The following is a 25,100-nucleotide window of genomic DNA, read 5'->3' as shown; positions in this document are numbered from 1 at the left end:
GGGCATGCATCCATGCTGATGATGGTGTCTCCTCGATAAGACTCTGAAGCAGCGCAGACTGACTCATGTTCATTTTCATCATCTCAGTCAGATGCCACCTGCAGACAGTTGGTTTTCTTTTTTGCTGGTTTAGGTTTTGTAGTTTCCACATCAGACTGTTGGTCTTTTTAGACTTCTGAAAGCATGCTCCGTACCTTGTCCCTCACAGATTTTTGGAATTTGAAAGATTCTGATTCTTAAACCTTGGGTTCAGTGCCGTATCTTTAGAAATTTCACATTGATAACTTTTTTGCATTTCATAAAATCTGCAGTGAAAGTGTTCTTAAAACAAACAATGTGCTGGGTCATCATCTGACTCTGCTATAACATGAAATATATGGTAGAATGTGGGTAAAACAGAGCAGGAGACATACAGTTCAGTCACAAATTTAATTAACACATTATTTTTTTAACGGGTGTCATCAGCATGGAGGCATGTCCTCTGGAATGGTGGTCGATGCATGAAGGGGCATACCAATGTTCAGCATATCTGGCATGTAAATACCTTGCGATGCCAGCTACAAAGGTTGCATGAGAACACCTGTTCTCACTTTCGGGTGACATTGTAAATAAGAAGCTGGCAGCATTATCTCATGTAAATATAAACACACTTGTGTATTGTAGTGATTGGCTGAACAAGAAGTAGGACAGAGAGGACTTGTAAGTGCTGAAGTTTTACATTGTTTTGTTTTTGAGTGCAGTTATGTAACAAATACCTTTGTAAGTTGCACTTTCATGATAAAGAGATTCGGTACTTGTATGAGGTGAATTAAAAAAAACTATTTCTTTTATCATTTTTACAGTGCCAACATTTGTAATAAAAAATAATATGAAGTGAGCACTGTACACTTTGTATTCTTTGTTGTAATTGAAATCAATATATTTGAAAATGTAGAAAAAGATAAAAAAAAATTTAATAAATTTCAATTCGTATTCTAGTTTTTAACAGTGCAATTAAAGCTGTGAGAAATAGTGACTAATTTTAAGTTAATCGCATGAGTTAACTGCGAATAATTGACAGCCCATATATGTATATATATAAATATTGTGTGTATCATATATCTATAGCTATCTATAGGTAAGGACATAAGAATGGTCATACATTGTCAGACCAGCGATCCAGTATCCAGATCTAGCCCAGTATCCTGTCTTCTGACAGTGGCTGGTGCCCAAATGCTTCAGGGGGAAATGTCAGAACAAGGCAATTACTGGATGATCCATCTCCTGTCATCTAGTCTCTGCATCTCTAAACTGAACAGTCCTAGTCTTTTTAATCTCTCCTTATATGGAAATGGTTCCATACCCCTAATCGTTTTTGTTATTCTTCTCTACCTTTTCCAGTTCTGATTCATCTTTTTTTGAGATGGGGTGATCAGAACTGCACACCATATTCAAGGTGTGGACGTACCATGGATTTATATAGTGTTGTCATGATATTTTCTGTCTTATTATCTATCCCTTTCCTAATGGTTCCAAACATTCTGTTAGTATTTTTGACTGTCACTGCACATTGAGCACATGTTTTCAGAGAACTATACATGATGGCTCCAAGATCTATTTCCTGAGTGGTAACAGCTAATTTAGAGCCCATCATTTTGTATATAGTTGGGATTATATTTTCCAATATGAATTACTTTGCTTTTATCAGCTTTCAATTTCATCTGCTATTTTGTTGTCCAGTCACTCAGCATTGTGAACCCTTTGTTAACTCTTCACAGTCAGCTTTGGATTTAACTATCTTGAATAGCTTTGTGTCACCTGCAAACTTGCCATCTTGCTGCTTACCCCTTTTCCAGATCGTTTATGAATATGTTGAACAGCACAGGTCCCAGTACACTATTTACCTCTCTCCACTGTGAAAACTGATCATTTATTCCTACCTTTTGTTTCCTGTCTTTTAACCAGATACTTATTCATTAGAGGACCTTCCCTCTTATCTCATGACTGTGTTCTTTGCTTAGAAGCCTTTGGTGTGGGATCTCTTCAAAGGCTTTCTGAAATATCTGTCTCAGGGATGTGAAACTGGTTGCACAGGGGGTACATCAGGCTGGCCCATCCCATCTAAGATTAGGCGATCCAGTAGTGCCAGGAACTGGGTGGAGTATCACAGGAGGAGGTCCATGCCTATGTGTGGATTTGTGCATCATGTGACACTATGGCAAGTGCTAATAGGTTGGAGTGAGGAGCCAGGCTCAGACCCATGTGACAGGAGCTGCCATGGAGTGAGTGAGGGGTGGGCTCTATTTCTAATCCTGCCTTCCCCCAAAGGTCTCCCCTCCCTCTGCTCACATAACCCCGGCATGGCAGAACCCAATGCTCCCAACCCTCCTGCATCACCCAACCCTGGTCCACCAAAGGGTTTTAGTGGATTTTGTGACCCTCTACTACCTTAAAGTTCCCATCCCTTGTGTGTGTGTGTGTGTAGTATTTTGATTTCAGGAATGAGGGCAGCTGTTTTTCCCTTTAAACAGTTGACATTGTGTTAGCTTTGAGGGGAGGCACTTTAACTTTCCATAACTGCGGCAATATTGAGCTGAAATCCTGTAAGGAGACTCAATATTGTCTTCCCACCTACCCACAGTAGTCGTAGGTACAAAATCATTATAAGGGCTTAAAACAACAACAACAAAAACAATCTGGATAAAGAACAATGAGACAAACCACCAATGACATGCAAAAAATCAAGATGAAAAAACACCATTAGAAGTCATTTTTTCCAACCACCCATACTATTTCTTATGGTGAGTATAGAGGGAAGCAGATTTCCCTGACGGGCCACATGCCAAAGGTTGCCAATCCCTGATCTAGTAAATGGTCTAACTGATTGTGGTATTTTGAGTAAAAATAAAATGGCTGCACTATTAAATTTCAAGAAAAGGTGGTTACTGTTTATGCAGAATAACAACACTTTAAAGAAATGTTTGTAATGTGCTTAAGCTGATATTTAAATGACCTTTATTAATATAGATTCAATTGAAACATACATTTTAAATGTCATAAATACATACATTAATTGCATACTCCCAGTATACAGTGGCCACCATAAAAAGTTAGCAGTTAGTGACAGTTGTCACCACACGATCTGACATAGGGTAGTTATTTCTTTTCTACCTGTTGTGGAATGCTGACATTTTAATTGATTGAAATGGCTTTAAAAAAAAAAAGTTTTGGTTTGTGTTTAAAGGAACATATACACAAAAGCTTAAATTAATTCATCATAGAAATCAGTAAAATACAGGTCTGCAAAGATCTTGTGGTTTGGCAGCTGTCCATAAGGGCTGACTGTTTTTAATTGTGACCACAGTATATTGATGATATGCAACCCAGTTCCACCCCTAACAAAGGAGCTGGAGACCCAGTGAGGCTACTCATATGCATAAATTTAAATGTGTGTGAGAGCTTTTGCAGGCTCAGGGCCTTCTTGGGATTCTAGATGTTGTTTTGCAAAGCACTGAAGCACATGCATAATTTTAAGGACATGCCTACAGGTTTTGCTAGATGGAGGGTACAGTGCTCAGCACCTTGCACAATCAAGCCCTTGTTTATCTAAGAGCAGTAGCAAGATTTTCAAGAACATCACTCCAGGTCATTGTTAAAATAAAAAAAACAATGTCCCATCCCAGCAAAATTGAATGAGTTAATACTGGCATGTTTATTTGAACTCTTAGCTGTGTCAAATTCTTTTGAAAGGTTAATTAAATGTACATTTTGTGTTTTTATTCCTTTAAAAGCAAACCAGACTTTCACAGACTTATTTTTTCTGATTTAAAGTTGTTCCAATCATTTAAGAAGTTCACTGGGACTACATATAAGCGTAAAGCTAAATCTATGGGTAAATCATGGTCCAAATGTTTGCAGTTAGATAACCCCTATATTTGCAATATTGAAGTTATTCCCTTGTAGTAACTAACAGAGTAGTACACTGGTAACTGAGAAATACAAGTGTATGATGCGGATACTGCAGTAGCCTTAGGTAAAACTGGCAATGGACTTTCAGCCTTGAAAGTTGGGAAGACTGCTGATCTCTTTCAAGCATGGTCTTAAGCTCCTCTAATTGGCTGCTAATCTGACTGTAACCTTGACCCTCTAAAATGTTGTTTTGGGTCATATCTTAGCATCTGTATCTACTTCCCCTGAAGTCAGTGGGAGTTTTGTCTGAGTAGGGATGGAGGGATCGGGTGCAAAATGTATGTGGGAGCTGTGCTATAAAATCCGGTATAGTATAACTTAAGTGGATATCCTGTTGGCTGTTGTAAGCCTGTCTGCTGTGTCTGTTTTTAGGAAAGGGACATTGAAATGGCAGCTGTTCTGTAGGGAAACAGGATTTGTAAATTAGATACTGTATAGAGCAAAACAATTTTTTTTTTAAAGTATGATATGCTGTTTCAGTAGATCATACTGTTTTGTAACCTTTTGTTCTTTTCAAAGATTATGGCTAAACTCTTTTTCTATTTTGTCATATAAAGTGGGTTCATCCAGTATGTGACCCAGAAAATGCCATCTGGAAGCGAGGTCTTAGATCAAGAAAATGTATTAATGTGCAACAAGGAAGGTAGCAGTGCGGATGTCACTCAGATATCCATGATTGTGAGGCGTTAATATGTGTATCTGCATTTCATTCTAATTGATGAGTCTGTCTGATGTTTGAAAAGCATTAAATTGCTGATGCTCAAGTGATGGAATGTCTATTGTCAAAGTATGGATGAAAACTGAGCCTCATCACTGCAGTCAGTTTAAAAATGATTTGTAGAGAATTGACTTTGAATGTTTGTATTAGAGGTCAGAGTTCCGCTTAGAAGGCTCACACAGCTGTAGAAATGTCTAGAATTGCTAGAGTTATGCTTTACTATTAAGTAAATGCTTTAGGTAAGAATCTCAACCTGGCAGTAATTTGATTCATTAAAATGGAAAAACTAACTGGAGCAAAGCAGCTGGGACAATTTCAAAGTAAATTCATCAGTCATTCAGAAACTATGCATTTTAATACCAGTAAATAATAGAACAGTCTATCCAAATGGAAGCCTTTTATTGATGTGTAAGTAAAGTTGAGTGTCACCCTCAAATTTCAAACTTTAATCCCGCATTCCTTTGTCTTTGCAATCAGACAAATAAAGCTATTTTATTTATGTTTTCTTTAACTTTATTTTTATTTATTTGTTGTATTACCCATAAAGCCTACAAGTCCTAGACGTGTTCCAGTACCCCATTGTACTAGACACTGTATTTTACTTGAGCAGCATGGTTGACTTAGATGTCAAGTGAAATGAAATCTGTGTACAGAAATTGACATGTGCCATGTGCAATAGCTCCAAAAAGATGTTGAAGTATATTGATAAATACTTGTTTTGGACATTTTGAAAATATAACATTTGTACTCACTGGATTAATGCTATATTAGAGAACTATAGAAATTAAAGATGCAGAAAAAACTACTAGGACAACTTGTATGTTCCCTTGTTAGTACTGAAATATTCCTTACATCCTCATGCTTTTTAATATGCTATTACCATTATTATAACCTTTTCTTTAATACCAAATGGAATTGCTAATAGAAACACTGACAGTATAATGACACTGAGAAAAAAATTAAAGAAGGTTATGCTTAGGAAGAATGCAACATTGTGGACTCAATTTTTTCTTTAAATATGGACACACACATCCCTCTAAGTGTGATGAGAGTCACACACTATTGCATATGAAGACAGAACTGATGCTCGAAAATATTTAAATACTGCTTTCTGTCATTTTTTAATAGAAAAAAAGATGGCTTATCGCAAAGTGAACGCAGACCAGAGAATACAGGGGCACTCTCAATACCTTGACAATGATGACCTCCAGGCCACCACATTGGAACTAGAATGGGACATGGAAAAAGAGCTGGAGGAGCCTGGCTTTGACCATTTCCAACTGGATGGCATAGTTGATCACCATTCAGGAAATTCACAAAATACTAACATTGATCTCGAGCCTATTCAGCCCTCAGCATCCCCTAAAGGAAGATTTCAGCGACTTCAGGAAGACCCGGACTATGTGTCACATTATACAAGACCCGCACCAAAGAGCAACCGCTGCAGCTTTTGTCGGATATTTAAACTATTTTGCACTGTTTTGATTTTATTTATTTTTGGAATTTTAATAGGATATTATGCACAAAAAAAATGTCCTCCTTCCCCCACTTCTTCAGAACCAAGTGACCCTCATTTCTACCACGAGATTCTCAAGGAAATCAAAGCTGAAAATATTCAAAAGATTTTCAGGTATGTACCTTTAAGATTTATTATTAGCACTGGTAGCTAACGTTTCTGATAATATGTAAACACTTTCTTTTAATCTTTTGTTTCTTCTGTACAGTATGTTGTTTGCAAACATCAATTCTGCTGCTTGTGTTCAACTTTCTCATGATGTTTGTGACACTTGCATCAGATATACTTGTAAGGGGCTTAGAATGATTTGAAAAAAAATGTATAAAATTAATGCAGAACTTTGTTAAAAAAATACTTCCATAATGACCCAAATCCTATTGTAAAATGAGGGATTATTTTTATAGGGAACATTATTTTGTTAAACCCTGAAATGATTTTGGATGTGCACAGACTGACAAATTCAGACCATTCAAAGCAAGTGCTAAAGCTGGCAGTCTTTTTATAGGTTTATTATGTTAAAAAGGTGTTGGGCTGTAGCCATATTTATCTGACAGATCTCTAGATTCTGATGTAAAGGTTGTAATTATTTAAAAGCAAACAAGTGTGTGTATATGTACACAGACACCCTCCAGATATTTCAGTGTTGATGTGTGCAGGATTGTAGAAGCAAGAGTATAATGAAAAATAGAGTAATATCATCTCTTTGGATTCAGTCCTGGCTCACTCAAAACCAGTGTTGACAACTGACATGATTTTTGGTGTTTTTTTCTTAAAGCCCTAGTTCAAGGAGACAGGTGATTACCTGGCAGTGTTGGCTTACTTTTTTAAATATGAAAGATCCCATCCACATGGATACAAAGACAAGATTGAAAATGTGAACACTGAAGGTCCTCAAACCAGTAGACAAATAAAAAGACTGACATGTTTTTTCCCCAAGTATCATGTTTTTAAAGCCAATATCATGATTTTTGGGGGACTAGTTTATAACCTTTGAATTCTGAGGGTGGGCAATACTGCAAAACACTTATTGAAACCACTGATTTTTTTATTGGGGAAGTAGCCATTGATCAAACTATTTATACAGGACACATCACTGTGGTATCAGAGTATGGAATCAGGCCTTATGTGTTTGGAAGTTCTGACCGTTTTTCTGCAACTGTGAATGCTGAGGACAAGAGGTTTTACATACCTTTGAGCCGAGCTCTGCATGTTACACTCTTGTGAAGCAGGACACTGTCAAGTCTGATTGCTGATTTGTAGCAGGATTGGAACTTAAAAAGAAAGTATGGACCTTACATATAGAGAAAGCTTTACACAGATAGTTTGGACCCTATGGAGAATCTGAATGGGAATGTTTATACAGCTGTTACCCTGTTATCTGTTTAACCTGTTTAATTTTGAGGGGCTGGTCGCTTTTCTTTGTGGTAGTGTAACCCACACACCTCCTGGATGTGGTGCTTTGTCCCATCTAGTGGCACCAAGACCACTTAGAGAGAGTTAAAATGAGCCTGCTCTATAGCCTTAGCTAAGAGCCAGGCGGCTTTTAGCTCACGCGGAAGAGGCTCATGCATTAAGCTCCAGAGGTCCCTAGTTCAGTCCCACCTGCTGCCTACCGGGGTCTGTCGGCGTTACAGTAGCATTAGTCTTTTGATAAAGTATTATCGGACAAGAGTTTTGAGTGGCTGGCTATCAATACTCTATCAGATAGATAGATAGATAGATAAACACTGTTTTTAGTATGCATTATTACCCAAAAGATGGCCTCAGGCCAAAATGTTGGCCTTAGAAAAACTGAGTTTTCTGTTTTGTAAATTGAATGTTTTAAGTTGTTTTCCCTCAACATCTGTTTGGCAAGCCTCAGAGCTATTGCAAGGAAATCTGTTCATATGTAATATAAACAATATAGAACACATCATACATGTAGCTTGAAAACAAACTGACAAGATGGACTATATATTGTTGTAAGTTTTTTTTAAATGTACTTTGAATTACTTAGAATAGCTGGCAGCTGCTTAACTTGCCTTTTCTAAATGTTAGGGTGGAATGGCATTAATTTAATTTTCCTAACTTACTTCTTGGCCCAGACTCAACAATGAGAAAAGACTGTATTTACAATCCTAAATAAGATATAGAAGGAAAGAAAACTGATATAGTTCATGATGGTTTAAAACTAATCATTAACAACATTTGTGTCACCTTCATATGTGGTGAGGGCCAGAGTAAGAACTTGCTGCACCCCCCTAAAGCTTGAATTGTTGGACCTTATGGTATCTAATAAAACATCCATGGCTGGCCTGAGTCAGCTGACTCGGGCTTACAAGGCTCAGGACATGGGACTATAAAATTACAGTGTAGACTTCCGGGCTTGGGGCTGGAGCCCAGGTTCTGGGACCCTTCCCCCTTGTGGAGTCCAGAGCTTGGGCTCCAGCTCGAGCTCGGACATCTACACTGAACTTATGGCCCCACAGTCCGAGCCCTGCAAGCCCAAGTCAGCTGACATGGGGCAGCTGTGGGTGTTTTGTTGCAGTGTAGATATACCTTGTGGACCTTTCCAGCACTCATTGAAGTTAATGGACAGACTTCTATTGATTTCATTGAGCTTTGGCTCAGATTCTGTGTGGGTGCAGTAAAAGTCACCTGCCAAACACAGGGTTAGGGAGTGGGCCTTATGTGAGATAGAAGCTGTACTTTCTCTGCACAGGTTGTATGGGGTATAAGGCAACTAGATCCACTTAAGTATGAAACAGTGGTCCTGCTCTGACTGAGTCTGTCCTCACTAGACTTTACAGGGGCAGTAAGGAGATCTTTTCTGAGGTGAAAATAGGGTGCACAGACATCCCTGTGCAATGGCTCCATCTGTGACCCCTGAGATCAGCCACTATGCAGGACTTCTATGAGTCTAATGTTGGCCTTCTGCCTCCTGCGTGGATACTACCCTAACCCACCAGACAGAATGCTAGAGATCTTCAGCCAATAAAATACTGTTTTGGCTTTTATCTTCTGTTCTTTAGACCTTTTTTCCCCCATGGAACATACTCAATGTAAAATTTCAGTGCGATTTAGCACAGTTGTAATTATTGGCTTTGGTTAAATGTTCTAATTAGCGACACAGCCTAGGTAAGGATTATCTTCCTAAAGTATGTAAAACCCCCAGTAGGGAAATACTGAAAAACATGCACAATAAGAATAGAAATCTGTCTAGTGCCTGTAAATGGTCCAATCTTTTAGCAGGACTAAGATCATCTCAGATCGCTGAAAGGCAACAAAGACTCACTGTAAAATAAACTGTTTTGTTCTGCCTTCTCATTGTTCAGTGCCACAGAAACCATGATAAATTATACCGGTAGAACCTTCTAAGTTGTCTAAATATTAAATTGCTTAAATACATATTTATAAAAGAAACATATTATAGGCTAAATGCAACCCTGATATAACTCCAACTCCATTGACGACAATCAAATTTTGTGACCCTAATGGAACGACACTTGTTAATGGCTTAACTTGTCTTCATAATTTTCTTTGAGAGAGAGATCGAAGAAAGTTATAGGGACAGACCATACTGTATATAGTTGGAGAAGGCTGATCAAGCGGTTAGGGCAGATGCAGATAGGCATCTAGTGGGATTTTCAAAAAGACCACGGTAGATACTGTGGAGGAAAATGGCCTAAGTCCTAAACTTTGGATAAACTTTGGTTAAGTGAACTATATGTATGGTTAGGTGAACTGTATGGGTGGCCTGGAGGAAGGAGGAAGGGTGTTTGTAATGAGTAAACTGAACTTACCCAAACTAATGAACAGCAGTATATCATTTGTACTGTAGTGTAAAATATGTCAGTTCTCTTTCCCTACATCTTCAGTATATTTTGCCCTTGCCCTATAATATTTTACAGGAAAACAATAATGTAAGATATAGCACAATGGGTGATTTTCTGGCTCCATTGACGACAATGGGACTTTGGCATTAACTTCAGTGGTACAAGAATTTCACTCAATGTTTTTATTGTTAACATTGTATATTGAGGAACCACAAAACATCAGCTTGGTTTCCTAACAAGTGATTTCAGTGGGAATATTTTTGAGTAAAGACTAAAGCAGGAGTCGGCAACCTTTCAGAAGTGATGTGCCAAGTCTTCATTTATTCACTCTAATTTAAGGTTTTGCGTACCAGTAATGCATTTTAACATTTTTAGGAGATCTCTTTCTATAAGTCTATAATATATAACTAAACTACTGTTGCATGTAAAGTAAATAAGGTTTTTAAAATGTTTAAGAAGCTTAATTTAAAATTAAATTAAAAGGCAGAGCCCTCCAGACCGGTGGCCAGGACCCGGGCAGTGTGAGTGCCACTGAAAATCAGCTCGCATGCTGCCTTCGGCACGCGTGCCGTAAGTTGCCTACCCCTGAACTAAAGGATAGGATTGAAAATGCTGACATTTAATAATCAAAAAGAGAGAAAGAAAGAACACAGAATTTCAAAGAATCATAGATCTTCAAGGCTATTCTTCTCAGCTTCCTGAAGGTGCTCTCCCTTCGTAGAGACAAGACTCCAGAATTAATTGGACACAGGTGCAATCCTGAACAGGAGTTGCAACAGCATATTGTCTCAATGTTCCCAAGCATCTCTAGCCAATAGGAATACAATACCGTACACTGGACTCCAATTTAACTCATATAAATAGATTTTAAATGTCAGTTACCTTTTAGATGCTAGATTAATTCAGTCCAGATGCAAGTGCAGTCCTGAACTCTCTTGAGCACTTCCTCACTCTATAATTTCTTGTGAACAATAAATGAGACTAATAAAAGTTCATATGAATGTTTGTGGGAAAACAAATATATAAGGGTTGCAATTGTAAATACCATCAAAGTGAATTTGAGGTTTCTGTGCAAATGAACGCTTATGAATATATTTTGCAATATTTTATTCTCTGCAGTCATCTAAAAATACAGCCAGAGTAGCTGCACTTGAACTAAATTCCTGCATAAATATAATGTATGCATTTATCCTTTAAATACTGAACTGATCCCTAAATGCGGAGGTGAAAGTAAGCCGCTACAGTGTACCGGCAAGAGCCAGTACGATGCTGTGCTGGACTGGACCAGCTTCCGTGGTGGTGATTTAAAGGGTCTGGTGCTTTGGCCACTGCAGGGAGTCTCGGGCCCTTTAAAGTGCAGCTGGAGCTCTGGTAGCCGGGATCAGATGGGAATTTAAAGGGCCCGGCGCTCCGGACACTGCTGGGAGATCCGGGAGCTCCAGCAGCCAGGCTCGGGCAGGGATTTAAAGGGTCCGATGATCTGGCCTCTGCAGGGATTCCCCAGGCCCTTTAATTCATCCCGAGCCCCAGGGCCAGACGCCTCTGCAGCTGGTAGCTCTGGGGTGATTTAAAGGCCCTAGGGTTCCCAGCCACAGCCAGAGCCGCAGGGCCTTTAAATCTTGAAAGGCCCCATCTCTTCATGTTGAGGCCATGCCTCCACTCAGGACTCCGGTATACCAGTAAGTCCTTTTAAGTTACTTTCATCTCTGCCTAAAGGCAGGAATTTTCCATAAACATAAATATGTAATGCTGACTATTCTAATCAGCCATGTCATGAAGATTCATTTTTATGAGGTCGGATAGAGATAATTGAATTTCATGTGCCTTTTAGACAGACGTGGGGGGGGGGGAAGGGCAGTAATGGAAAAAGATTTCCAGTTAGCAAACAACCTTTAGATTTGTTGGTTCAGTTTCACCATAGAAATGTGATAGTATAAGAATGCAAACAACTTGACAGTATAATTATAAACACAACTTTTGATACTTAAGAAACATACACAGCCAAAATATCTGGAATGGTCTTAAACTTCAAAGAGTCTGTGTCTGATTGCTTGATTTGAATGGTTCTACCTTTTTGTGCTACTGCTGTCTGTGCATTCTGCTATATGCGTTACGGGAACTTTTGTAATAATGTCAACGAGAATTAATTTTGAGTGTATTGCAAGTATTATTTTTAGTACATCGTAAAGCATTTTATTCCTTGCCATCCCTCTTTGAATTAAATCACTGTTATTATTAACTTATTATTTTAGTAAAGTAGTGCCTAGAGGCTCGGACCGAGATTGATGTCCCATTGTGCTAGACATAGAACATGCAGATAGACCAGACTGTCAAAGGATGAAAGGAAGCAAAACTATGTCTCTCTTCTTCAAAGTCCTTAATATATTTGAGTGAATGCTGGTGTACATTTGAATATAATTTCTGAAATGGAATGGTTTTCCTTTCTGGTGTATTATATTTTTGACAAACCAAATGCATTTGGATAGGAGAAATATAATATAATAATTATATTGTTTGCGGTGACTAGTAGGTAGGAATTTCAGCTGTAACCGATAGAAATGTCTCAAGTACCAGAACTTTATTATGGAATATTACAGCAGTTTTAAAACTTGCATTTCTTTCCAGATCAGTTCATAAGACAACTGATTTTTTTGCAGATTGTGTTCCAGTGACAGAATTTGGCACATTTATCTGTTTATTCTGCCAAGGAAAGCAAAAATAAATTTCACAAACCAAATGAGTTATTTTCAGCGGTAATGGATGAGAGATGCTGCAGTTTTTTAACCTGAAGTCTGTGACTTCCTTGTTTTACAAAGTTCTTGATAGGAGCAGAAATGATCAAGTTTGTCCTTAGCCTGAAATCCTGTTTCTGACAGTGACTGGTGACGTTTCAGAAACAAATGATTACATGGTCCATAGAAATCAGCTGTTCCATGCCAAATAGACTTCATAGTAGAGTAAAACTGGGTATCTTTTCCGGCAACAGCAAAGCTTACCACATCCTTGAGCTAAAGGCAGGGCCAGCTTCAGATTTTTTGTCACTCCAAGCAGCGAAGAAAAAAAAAAAGATAAAGCCACAATCGGCGGCACTTCGGTGGCAGCTCTACCGCGCCGCTTCTCCTTCCCTCCGAGAGTGACCAAGGGACCTGCCGCCAAAGACCTGGACATGCCGCCCCTTCCCATTGGCCTCCCCAAGCACCTGCTTCCTTTGCTGGTGCCTGGAGCCGGCCCTGGCTAAAGGCACCTGTAGCAGTATTGAGGCTGAGCCTATGTCTACACGACAGCTTATGATGGCATAATTTATATTGCTCATGGGTGTGAATAAACCATCCCTCTGAGCAATGTACATTATACTGACATAAACATCAGTGTGGACAGCGCTATGTCCGCAGGAGAGCTTCTCCCACCAACATAGCTACTTCCGCTCGTGGGGGCTTGAGTAGCTAAGATGATAGGAGAGCTCTCTCCTGTTGACTGAGAGTGGCTACACAAAGAGCTTACAGCAGCGCAGCTCCACCAGTGCAGTGGCATCACTGTAAATTCTCTAGTGTAGCTGTGCCCTTAGCTTAGCTGATTCATTTATATTTAAATTTTCCTTTAACTATTTACTTACCTGTTCTTTATCAGTGGTTAGTATGACTGGTTCTGCTTTCTGTAACTCATTATATAAACCTCCATATTTTTCATGGTGAAGACAGATTTGACAAGGGAGTTCTATCTCAGCTATCTCAGTTTTAATTTCATCCCCCACGTTGGTTCTACTTTCTCCCAGGTACTTTTTCACTTGATATATCTATGGAATCCCCTGGACTGCTTTGGCTAGCATTAACTTGTTTTCTCTGCCCTTCTGTTTCCCTGCAAGCTGTGCCTATCTGAATATTTTTGCTTCCTCATTTTCCCTTTCCAGGACAAGTTTTCATTTACCCTCATATATTTTTGCTTCCCCTCAGGGAGCTACACTGGACTTAGCCTATTTGCTGCTTTCTTTGTTTATCACAGAAACTGTAGTCTGTTATGCCTTAATTAGACTGCCTCTCAGGAATCCTTAACATTTTCCCACACCGAAGGATGTTACTACTTCCTTCTGTTGTACCTTACTCATCAGATTTCTAAATTCTCCAAATTATGATTTCTTGAAATCTAATACCCTTTGTACTTCTGCCCTCTGTCATCCTATTCCTATACTGAGTTCAAGTAGACCATAACTACAGATTCCCACTTACTCTATTAATATCACATTCAACTAGTCTCACAATCAACTATGTTCCATCAACTTAAATACAGTTGCCAGTGGCTTAGAGAACAGGAGTACTTGTGGCACCTTAGAGACAAACAATTTTATTTGAGAAAAAGCTTTTGTGGGCTACAGCCCACTTCATCAGATGCATAGAGTGGAACATATGGTAAGTACCTTGGGAGATGGATTTTTTCCCCTCTTGTTCTTCTCCCATTCTGTTTGGGGTAGCAGATTCTACCAGCAATTATCTTTTGTTTCTCATTCCATATATCCTTCACACTCTTCACTGTGAAACTGGCATTCCCTATAGCAACAGCTAGGACTTTACAAGAGAAAGGTGTAGATCCCTTCATAATATGCATAGCTGTAATTCACTGTACTATAGGGGGCATTTGGTCCTGATCCCAGATGGTGATCTTCCCTTCAGAATCTCACAAATCCATCTCTGTTAAGATTTGATTTGTCACTGGTGTACAATGCAATCCGTAATTTAAGCTTAATGACTTAAAATGCTACAAAAAAAATCTTCAAACCCTTAAACCATTTCTTACACAAAAGCCTGTGAGAATATGTCTTGCAGCCTTCAGTTAAAGGACAGTAAACTCTGGCTCAGTCATACCAGTGGGGGTGAGTGTATATGGTGCTTTGGTGAGTGTGTATGGTGGAGTGCAGAGCCTGAGATAAGGATCATTTCTCCATTACTGTATTGCAGCCTCCTTCTAGAATGCAAGTTTAAGTGTTCCTCCATAAGAAAAGTTTATGGCTTAAATGCATTTAGACTGAAGTTGGAATCTTCTTTATTAGCTCTTTGGAAATTGAAATCAGCACCCTCCTTGGCAGCCACTGGCCAAGTGAATCTACAGATTTCCATTCCACAAACTATGTGGTCAGTTGGGGGTCATTAGTATCGATATATGTGTTAATTATTAATACGCCTATTAAATATAGGTGGAAGTACAAGACTTCTTTAAAAAAAAAAAAAGCCAAACAAATTGCATGAAGTATATCGCTCTTCACCTTATCCCAGTGCTCTCCATACCCATGCATAATAACTTGGAGAACATAGAAATATGTTTTAAAAAACTGGTAGGATATGGACTATGGATCTCTTGGAAACCTCTAGAAATCCAAGACCCAGACGGTTGCAATAAAATCTATACTGAATTTTATGGATTATTAATATTCAAAGGAAAGATGTCTCTGGGTCTTGTGGATTTTTATGTAAAGGAATCATATACATTCTGTTTCTCTTTGTATTAATATCTTATGAAGATCAGTGTGGCCCTTTTGTTTGTTTTCCTAAGGTTGGGCGGGATTAATGTGAGACCTCTTTTTGACAGACAAAGAGGAGTAGATCACAAACTAAAAATTAATGTTAGCTTAAATATCAATGATCATTACTTTATCACATTTATAGTATGCAAACAGAGTAAAATCAGAACCAGTAAAATATATATATATTCTTGGTGATTGCAAAGTGCCAGTCTCGCAAAGCTGAAAACCGCTGTAGGCCAAATGAGCTAGGAGGAAGAATTTAATCGGAAAAATATGAATGTTAATTGGGAATTGTATAAGAACACTTTACTAGATGTTCAAAAAGCCACAATTTCACTATCAAGTCAGAAGCTCATACAAAGTAAAAAAAAACTGGCCTAGTTTAGAAAGGAAGTGAAGGTAGCTCTCACTCTCTACATGTGTGGGTGAGAGAGAGAGAGAAAGAAAAGGGAAGGTGATAGTAACAAATATAAGTCAAAAGCTAAGTATTCTATTAAACTGATAAGGGAATCAAAGGGACACAAGGGGAAACTGGTGGCCAGCAGAGTTAAGAACAATATGGAGCTTTTAAGTATATTAAGAATAAAAAGAATCCTAACAATGGTATTGGTCCTTTACTACATAGAAATGGTTGAATTATCAATAATAATGCAGAAAATCTTCTTCTGATGAGATCAAAATTTTGATTGATTAAAAGTAATAGTGTTGATGTAATATACTTAAAGGTCTGTAAGCTATTTGACTTGGTACTGCACAATATTTTGATTATAAACTAGAAAGTATGTAAATTTAACATGGCATACATTAAATGGAGTAAAAAAAAGCTGGCTAACTGATAGGCCTCAAAATGTAACTGTAAACAGTTCTTTACTCTTACTGATAAAGTTTGCAGATGACACAAACAATGAGGAGATGGTAGATAATGATGGGACCAGGTCACTGATTCAGAGTGATCTGGATAGTTTGGTAAGCTCAGTGCAAGCAACGACATGCATTCTACTATGGCTAAATGTAATTGCATGCAGCTAAGAACAAATAATGTAGGCCATACTGTCAGGAAGGGAGACTCTGATAAGTATTTGGGCGTCATGGTGCATAATCAGCTGAACATGGGCTCCCAGTGTGACACTGTGGCCAAAAGGGATGATGTGATGGTTAGATGCATAAACAGGAGAATCTCAAGTAGAAGCAAAGAGGTCATTTTACCTCTGTATTTGGCACTGGTGTTATCATGCTGGAATACTGTGTCCAGTTCTGTTGCCCACAATTGAAGGATGTTGATTAACTGGAGAGAGTTCAGAGAAGAACCACAAGAAAATGATGAAAAGATCAAAAAACATGCCTTATAGTGACAGACTCAAGGAGTTCAATCTATTTATCTTAACAAAGAGAAGGTTAAGAGATGGCTTAATTTCAATCTGTAAGTATCTACATGGGGAACAAATACTTAATAATGGGCTCTTCAGTCTAGCAGAGAAAGGAATAACATGATCCAAGGGCTAGACAAATTCAGACTAGAAATAAGGCATGCATGTTTTAATTGTGAGAGTAATTAACCACGGGAACCATTTGCCAAGGGTTGTGGTGGATTCTTTGTCACTGACGATTTTTAAATCAAGATTGAATTTTTTTTCTAAACAATATGCTCTAGAAGTTATGTTGGGGAAGTTCTGTGGACTGAGTTATACAGGTCAGATTACATGATCACAGCGCTCCCTTCTGGTCTTGCAATCTATAAACTATGTTTGGTTATAGTGAAATCTGAATATGAAACAGGGAGGTCCAAGAGTGTAAATTTAATCCTTCTAATGCTAGTTATAGTCGATGATCAGGAAACTCCCACTGACTTTCAGAAAGGTCAGAATTTCACCCAAAATTTGTTGATTCAAGACTGTATTCAGCATCACAAGCCCACAACATTTTGTATCTCAGGTCCGCAGTGTGGTTCTCAGAAGGCATTTTGCCCCCACAGTTGATTATTTTTTTAACGATAACCTTTTAAAAAACGAAGCTTAGATATTTGATTTGGGAAATCATTTTGTGTTCTAGATATGTCCTATATAAGTGAAGTGCATTCTATTGCTTAAAAATCATTTCCCTAAGCACTACACCAGTGTGATATAGTAATGAATTAAACCCAAATGAGTCTTGCATACATATTGGCATAATAAGTAACTAGTCCCTTGTGAAATTTCCTTATTATCTAAGACAGCCCAGCCTAATGACTTTCTTCTTATAGCTTGCCTCTCGCTAATATTACGTAGTATTGTGCTAGGGAAAATAGAAAGAAAATCACAAATTCAGGACAAATTACCAGTTTATAAACTCTTTAAATCACTAAAAATGTCTTAACTGGTTTCTGTAATGTGCAGATCAAACAATGATGGAATTGAAGACAAAGGAGGAATTTCCCAGCCTTCTAAGTCCTTTGTTTCCAGTGAAGAAGAAAAGCATGCCTAATTTTGATGTGCAGGAAGAGTTCTATATAAACACTACTGTTATAGTCTGTCAATCAAATTCATAACAATAAAACCAATCCAAAGGGATTAATTCTTAAAATCAGTGTGTAGAAGTCCAGTAGATACAGTACTTCACTATAAAGTTAAGTGTGATCATTCAGAACACTATATTTGTTTTCTTGCTTAATTTAGAATGCTGCGTGTAATCATCCCCCAGTAACAATATCTCGACACAACGTAAATTTTCTCTGATAACCTATGTTTTTTGGGTTGCACTGCTGTCATTTATTTTAAGTACAGAACAAGGAAAGCATGGGCACTGAGATCACCCTGCCAGTGTGCCTCAACCTTGTTGTGGCAAAACTATTGTTAGGGCTTAGATGGCAGTCCAGTGTCCATGTCCACTGAGTACCTGCCCAGCTCTCATAGACAGCTAAAGCGGTTTAAGTTAGTCCCAAGTGGAATGGGGGCTTTTGTGACATACTACATTTCCCAGTAGGCACTAGAATGAGCTGAACAAGCATAAGAAGAGAAATAAAATGCTTGGTTAAGGGATGGCATTATGCCTCCCATTTCCTGAATCGATAGGGGAGTTAGGGAGGGAATTGTGATTCTCTGAATCATATTTCCTTCCCTAGGCTGTTCTTGGGGCAGCACATCTAAGCACTGACTCTTACACAATCTGAGGCAGAGTCACCAACTTATCCTTAGGTGAAGGATAAATGAATAGTGTTTGGAAAAATCAGTTCTGAGCATTGTTTTTGTTGCAACATGACAAATGGGTACAGGCTGTAGCCATCTATGAATCACAAAATATTAAGAACATAAGAATGGCCATAGTGGGTCAGAACAATGGTCCATCTAGTCCAGTATCCTCTCTTCTGACAGTGGCTGGTGCCAGATACTTCAGAGGGAATGAACAGAACAGGGCAACTGCTGAGTGATCAATCCCTTCTCATCCAGTCCCAACTTGGCAGTCAGAGGTGTAGGAACACCCAGAGATGGGGTTGCATCCCTGACCATCTTAGCTAATAGCCACTGATGGACCTATTCTCCATGAATTTATCTAATTCTTTTTTGAACCCAGCTATACTTTTGGCCTTCACAACATCTCCTGGTATCTCTACAAATTGACTGTGTATTGTGGAAAGAAGTATTTCTTTAGGTTTGTTATAAACCTGTTTGCTGTAAATTTCATTGGGTAGCTCCCAGTTCTTGTGTTACGTGATGGAGTAAATAACACTTCCCTCCTCACATTCTCATTGTATTAGCAGGAGTGTTATAAGCAAGACACAAAAAGTAATTCTTACACTCTACTCCAAGCTGATTAGGCCTTAACTGGAGTATTGTGTCGAGTTCTGGGTGCCACATTTCAGAAAAATTATGGACAAATTGGAGAAAGTCAAGAGAAGAGCAACAAAAATGATTCAAGGTCTAAAAAACATGAGCTATGAGGGAAGATTGAAAAAACTGGGTTTGTTTAGTCTGGAGACGTGAATACGAGTGGGGTGATAACATATTTCAAGTACATAAAAGGTTGTTACAAGGAACAGGGAGGAAAAATGGTTCTCTTTAACCTCTGGAGATAGGACAAGAAGCAATGGGCTTAAATTGCAGCAAGGGCAGTTTAGTTTGGGCATTAGGAGAAAATTCCTAACTGTCATGTAGTTAAGCACTGGAATAAATTGCCTAGGGAGGTTGTGAAATCTCTGTAATTAGAGATTCTTAAGAGCTGATTAGACAAACACCTGCCAGGGATGGTCTAGCTAATACTTAATCCTGCTTTGAGTGCAGGGGACTGGACTAGAAAACCTCTCAAGGGCCCTTCCAGTCTTACAGTTCAATTCAGTTCTGTGATTCCATACATCTCATGGTTGTATAGTCCTCTAACATATTTCCTCACTTAGTCGTCTCTTTTCTAACCTGAACAGTCCCAGTCTTTTTAACCTCCTCTCATACGGAATTTGTTCCATACCCTTAATCATTTTTGTTGCCCTACACTTTTCCAGTACTAGTTTTTCATGGTGCTTTTATGTGCTCATCTCCTTTTTGGTCTCCCATGCTTTCAGGACTCTACATTAGACTATAACTAAAAATACTGTGCCAGACATGTTTGAATATTCTGTTGTCTGCAGGAAAACCTCTCTGTAACTCTCTCACAAATTGACTAAGTGGCAGCATTTTGGGCCATGGACCTATTTGCCATCTGTCTCCATAAACAGTGCCACCCCTGCCAGTCTCACAGCTGCAGCCACCTATTAGCTTCTTGAAGGAACCGAATCTGACAGAATCACACACATACTATACTCAGCAGGCAAGTTATTTACATTTTAAGCCATTTGCTTTCAGTAACAAAATGCAAAGGTATCCGGAAACCAGACATTGCTATCCAATGTTAGTAACCTAAAACGAGGAGGAGAGTCAGCAATTTTGGTCCTAGGGGCATAGCTGGAGAGAGATTGAAAAGCAAACCTTTCAGAACAAAATCCCTTAGCAATTTAATTAGTTATACTGAATCCACTGAATGTCAGCTAATTGCTTGAACAACTAGAAGGGTTTCGCTCCTACTGAGTTATCTCTATTAGCTCTCAGCATCTTTATCATACAGTACAATGCAGTTAGGGCTTGACATTCATTTTTCCAAAAGTGAGGGATCCTGGCAGTGAGCATTGGGAAGGGGTTTCTTTGGGAAACGTCTCAAGGCCTTCCTTGGCACAGAATCTTCAACGTCATCAAACTTCTTTTTAGGATGCACTTCCTGGAAAACATAAATCCATTGTGCCCTCCAGGCACAACTTCTAAGTGTAGTATTTCAATTCCACAGCATACACTGAAACAATTGGCAGTTAATACAGTATCCTGACCTGTGTACATAATCTCATGCTCCTGAAGGCTTTTATTTGATTTTTTTCATCCCTATTTGGTGTGGCTGTGATATCCAGGTTTCTGTCGTCAGCATCTATGACAGCCATTTACTTGAGGCCTGCTAATAAGGCAGACTGCCTCCAATCTCACTGAGAGCAGCAGGACTGCAATTAGTTGTGCAGTACTGGGCTATTGTTCATGGAGCACTCATAATTGAAGCGACAAGAATGAAGGCTCTTAAGGAGCATTGCTGGGAATCAATCAGGGATAATGAAATTGATATTGTCTGAATAGTAATCAATTTTAATAACTGTATGTTACAATAGCCTTTCAATAAGAGGCTGCTATTCTCAGTTCAGTTCAGCTGGAAAGCACATGTGGTTCCAAGGTACAGAAGTTGCCATACAGAAGCAAATATAAAATATATTAAAAGGAAGGGCTTTTTCCTGTAAAATTGTGACTTTATAGTATGACACGTCTCAAAACAGACCTAGCTCTTTTGATGAAATCACTTTTCTGTATATTTCTGTAGGGTCCAATCCCTGGAATCCTTAGTAAAGCCTGCAGCATATCCAAGGGCACCTATTTGCCCAAGTAAAAGTCTACATCAGTGCATAAAAATGGACATTTGCACATAAGTAATGGGTAGCAACATATGTGGACTGTAATGGTTGCATACATTACTAACAATAATGAAGAGATGATAGAAAATATTGCCCTACATTTTTAGGTTTAGATAGGACAGAATACCAAAGGCATATGGTGCTGGGCTGTGACCTATTCACAGTCTTAGATGTGGAACTGTAAGAATTGAAGTCCGTTTGTAATGTAGATCACAGACTGAAAATTGTGTCATGGGGACAGGGATGAGGTAGTTGGGTGTGAGAAACGGTGCTCCCTCTTACCTAGTTAACCAACTCCCCTGTCCCACAATAAAGCATCCTTGTGACATTCTTCTTTCAGAACAAGATAAAATGCAAATATTACAGAAGAAAGCAGAGCAGGATAAAATGACTGAAAACAGTATTTATCCTTCTGTTGCCTCAGAATGTTTCTCTCAGTCTCACTATTTTTATTGTATTTCCTTCCCTGTCCATACATGCCAGCTCATTTTTAAAAGAAGTATCATACCATTAGTGGTTGTCGTGACACATTTTGTGTTTCTTTTCAATTTCTTTAGTGTGCATTCCATCCTTTTTTTTTTTTTTTTTTTTACCAAGCTCATCAGTGTGGTATTTGAGCATATCTTCTTCCCAGGTTGTGTTCTAATTTTTCTGTGCACTTGCCTTCTCTAACCCTCCTCCCCCACCCTTTTTGTCATGTTGCTGGTGCCATTCCCCCTACTTAAGCATAGACCCCCCCATCACTTCCTGTCATCCTCCCCAGCCTCCAGCTTTCTATCCCTCCCCATTTCTCTCGCCATTCCCCCTTGTCCAGTCATCTTTTTGCTTCCCTACAAGTTATCCACACAGGCAAGAATGATTCTCAGTGTAGGAGTCAGGGTTCATGAGTGCTTTCAAGCTGCCTAGGTACTAAATCAGGCATCGGCAGCCTTTCAGAAGTGGTGTGCTGAGTCTTCATTTATTCACTCTAATTTAAAGTTTCATGTGCCAGTCATACATTTTAACATTTTTAGAAGGTCTCTTTCTATACGTCTATAATATATGACTATTCTATTGTTGTAAGTAAAGTAAATAAGGTTTTTAAAATGTTTAAGAAGCTTCATTTAAAATTAAATTAAAATGCAGAGCCCCTGGACTGATGGCCAGGACCCGGGCAGTGTGAGTGCCACTGAATATCAGCTTGCGTGCTGCCTTCGACACGTGCCATAGGTTGCCTACCCCTATAGTAAATAAAGCCCTGCCTAGAGGGATGGAAACACTTTCCGTTAACACCTCTTGGCTGTTTTAAACTACACCAGAATGTGGAAGCCACAACTTGGATGTGGCTAGTTAGAGAATTACTGATGTGGGAGACTAGTTATGGCATGGGTGGAGTGTGACATGGGCTTTTCCTCTCAGCTGAATTGCAGGCAGCCAGTACTTCCTTAACCTTATTTGGCAAGTAAAGCCCAGGTACTCCATGTTATGTTGAACAGTCTTAGGATAGATACTAATAGACACAGGGGTCCTTTTGTTTTTTTTTCTTTTCCACTCCAAAGCAATGTTACAAACACCTTGAGTGCTGCTAGCTTTTCACAGGAATTAAGAGGTTAGAATTTGCTGTGAAAGTGTCATCACATGAATCATTAGAAGCATTAACTTGGGTTTGTGCAGTGAATACTTTTGCCTGTGGTAAGTCAGTCACAAGATAATTGCAAGTACAGCTCTGGGGAAAGAGTTCAGGGAACACTGCTAGGCTCAGACACAAGCGGTCTGATTCTCCTCTTGCATCAGTGTCAACAAGAGTAATTCTTTTGAGATTGATGGAGTTAGAAGGACATAAAACTGGTGTATGTGAGATTAGAATCCAGCCCTGTGACCATACTGAAAAAACAGCAGCCTCAAGAAAATGGAATTGTGCTGGTGATATAAACCCTCTGAAGTACTAAGTCTGCCATTTCCATGGGAACCTGCCCATGTCTCTGATGGCAGATTTTGTTCCTGTGTTTGGATAAAGATTGGATGTAAAGCCCTGGTCTGTCTATCCTTGTATACACACACTCCTGTTTGTGTCAATAGACTCAGTTCTGGTTGTTAGCCACAGAACTGTGTTGTGTTGTACAGAGGTGCCTCACTCCAGAAGAATCACTGGAATTATTTATCTCAAAGATGCACACTGCTTATCAGAAGTCTTTCACACACGTCCTCTTTTAGGATGCTTGTATTCAAGGGCTGCTAACAGGAAGCAGTAGCTGTCTTCAGGAGAGCTCAGGGACTGTCACTATAGCTGGCTAGTCTACTGGGACTGCAAGATGGTGACAGCTTCTTGCAGTATCCCACTGGGATCATCCAACCAGCCCCAATCTGGTCCAGTGAGACTATTTGCAGGATTGAAGATTACAGGATTGGATTTTGTATATCTTTGCCCATTAGCATAACACAAGTCACCTTCCACCTACATGTTATAGGCCTTGATCCTGCATTGAGAACCATGTGAGGTCAAGGTTGCACCTTTGCGTTTTTGAATGCAGGATCAAGGCTGAGTATGTTCTAAATCAATGAAATCAAAATTAAATAGACTCCATTATGTGATACCAGTACATGGTTATGTGGATATTTTTCATAGGCACTTCTTTAAATTCGAACCAGCTAAACTTCTGAAAAATGTGCCAGTCTGTTTGTTGATTTTGAAATAAATGACTCTGAATATTCTTATTTCAGGAAAGAATGTCACTATATATGTGAGGCATCTAAAAAAAGAATCCTTTAATTAAATTATAGGCATAATTTATTTTATTAAATATTCCAAGGAAATATATCTTTTTTTTATTATTTTGCATGTTTAGTGTATAATTCTCCAGACTCTTACTTGGTGAGCAACTTTATGTACATACGCAGTTCATTTCCTGCATTAGCATTTACAGTATCATGACCTTTATGGTTAACACTGTTTCATACACAAAACAAACAAGCATTTTTGTGCACTGATAATAATATTTAAAAAGTCTCTTTCAATTAATCAAGATTATTTAAGGGGCATTAGAAAGCATTACATTTCCTTGTTATACATAAACATATCTCCATGAATGTCCTTTCATTTTGCAGCCAGCAAGCTAAAAGTTCAGAAAGTTTATGTATATGTAATTTGCATAATTTATTAGTTCTCCTTGTTGTCTTCAGTTCCAGTAGATAATCAAAATATCAGATGTCCAATTTGTATGTCAATGTTTTCCTTTGAAAACATTTAATACAGATCTGATTTATATTAGTAGTCTGTTGGACTAGGAGAACCGTAAACATAGCTTATGGAGTATTATGGTGAAAACTTTGTATCAGTTTCACAGAGCTGGTGAAAAAATATTTGCTGAAACACTTTTCTATCTAGATTGAAATGTTTCATGGGAGTGTGTCTATTTTGATGACATTTTAAAATTAGAAACAGTTGAAACACTTAATTTGCATTGTGTTTCTTTAATTAATTAAATTTCAACTTTTATATTATATTAAACTATGTATGGATATAACATAATAAAATTTGAAATGTCAGAATTTTCTACAAAACAAAATTCCCTTTCCTGACCAGCTCTTGTATCTTAATTTGTCTTTGTATATTAATTTAAATAATTTAAACACAGTGTTTTTCATCCATCTGCCTGGTGTGACAA

General features: G+C 38.5%; 1 protein-coding gene across 3 annotated transcripts in view; it reads left to right on the top strand.

The window, feature by feature from the left end:
* Positions 1-25,100, top strand: part of NAALADL2 (N-acetylated alpha-linked acidic dipeptidase like 2) — a 921,662-nt gene that overhangs the window by 394,294 nt on the left and 502,268 nt on the right. For all 3 annotated transcript variants that reach the window (XM_030575533.1, XM_030575534.1, XM_030575532.1), the window contains one exon: positions 5,795-6,296. In XM_030575533.1, coding sequence (XP_030431393.1) covers positions 5,803-6,296 — 494 coding nt within the window. In that variant the 5' untranslated portion in view covers positions 5,795-5,802. The remainder of the gene's footprint in view (positions 1-5,794; positions 6,297-25,100) is intronic.

This window comes from Gopherus evgoodei, chromosome 9, assembly GCF_007399415.2.
Source record: "Gopherus evgoodei ecotype Sinaloan lineage chromosome 9, rGopEvg1_v1.p, whole genome shotgun sequence".
Lineage (NCBI taxonomy): Eukaryota > Metazoa > Chordata > Testudines > Testudinidae > Gopherus > Gopherus evgoodei.
The sequence above is the reverse complement of the archived record's forward strand: the minus strand, read 5'-3'. Positions and strand labels throughout refer to the sequence as shown.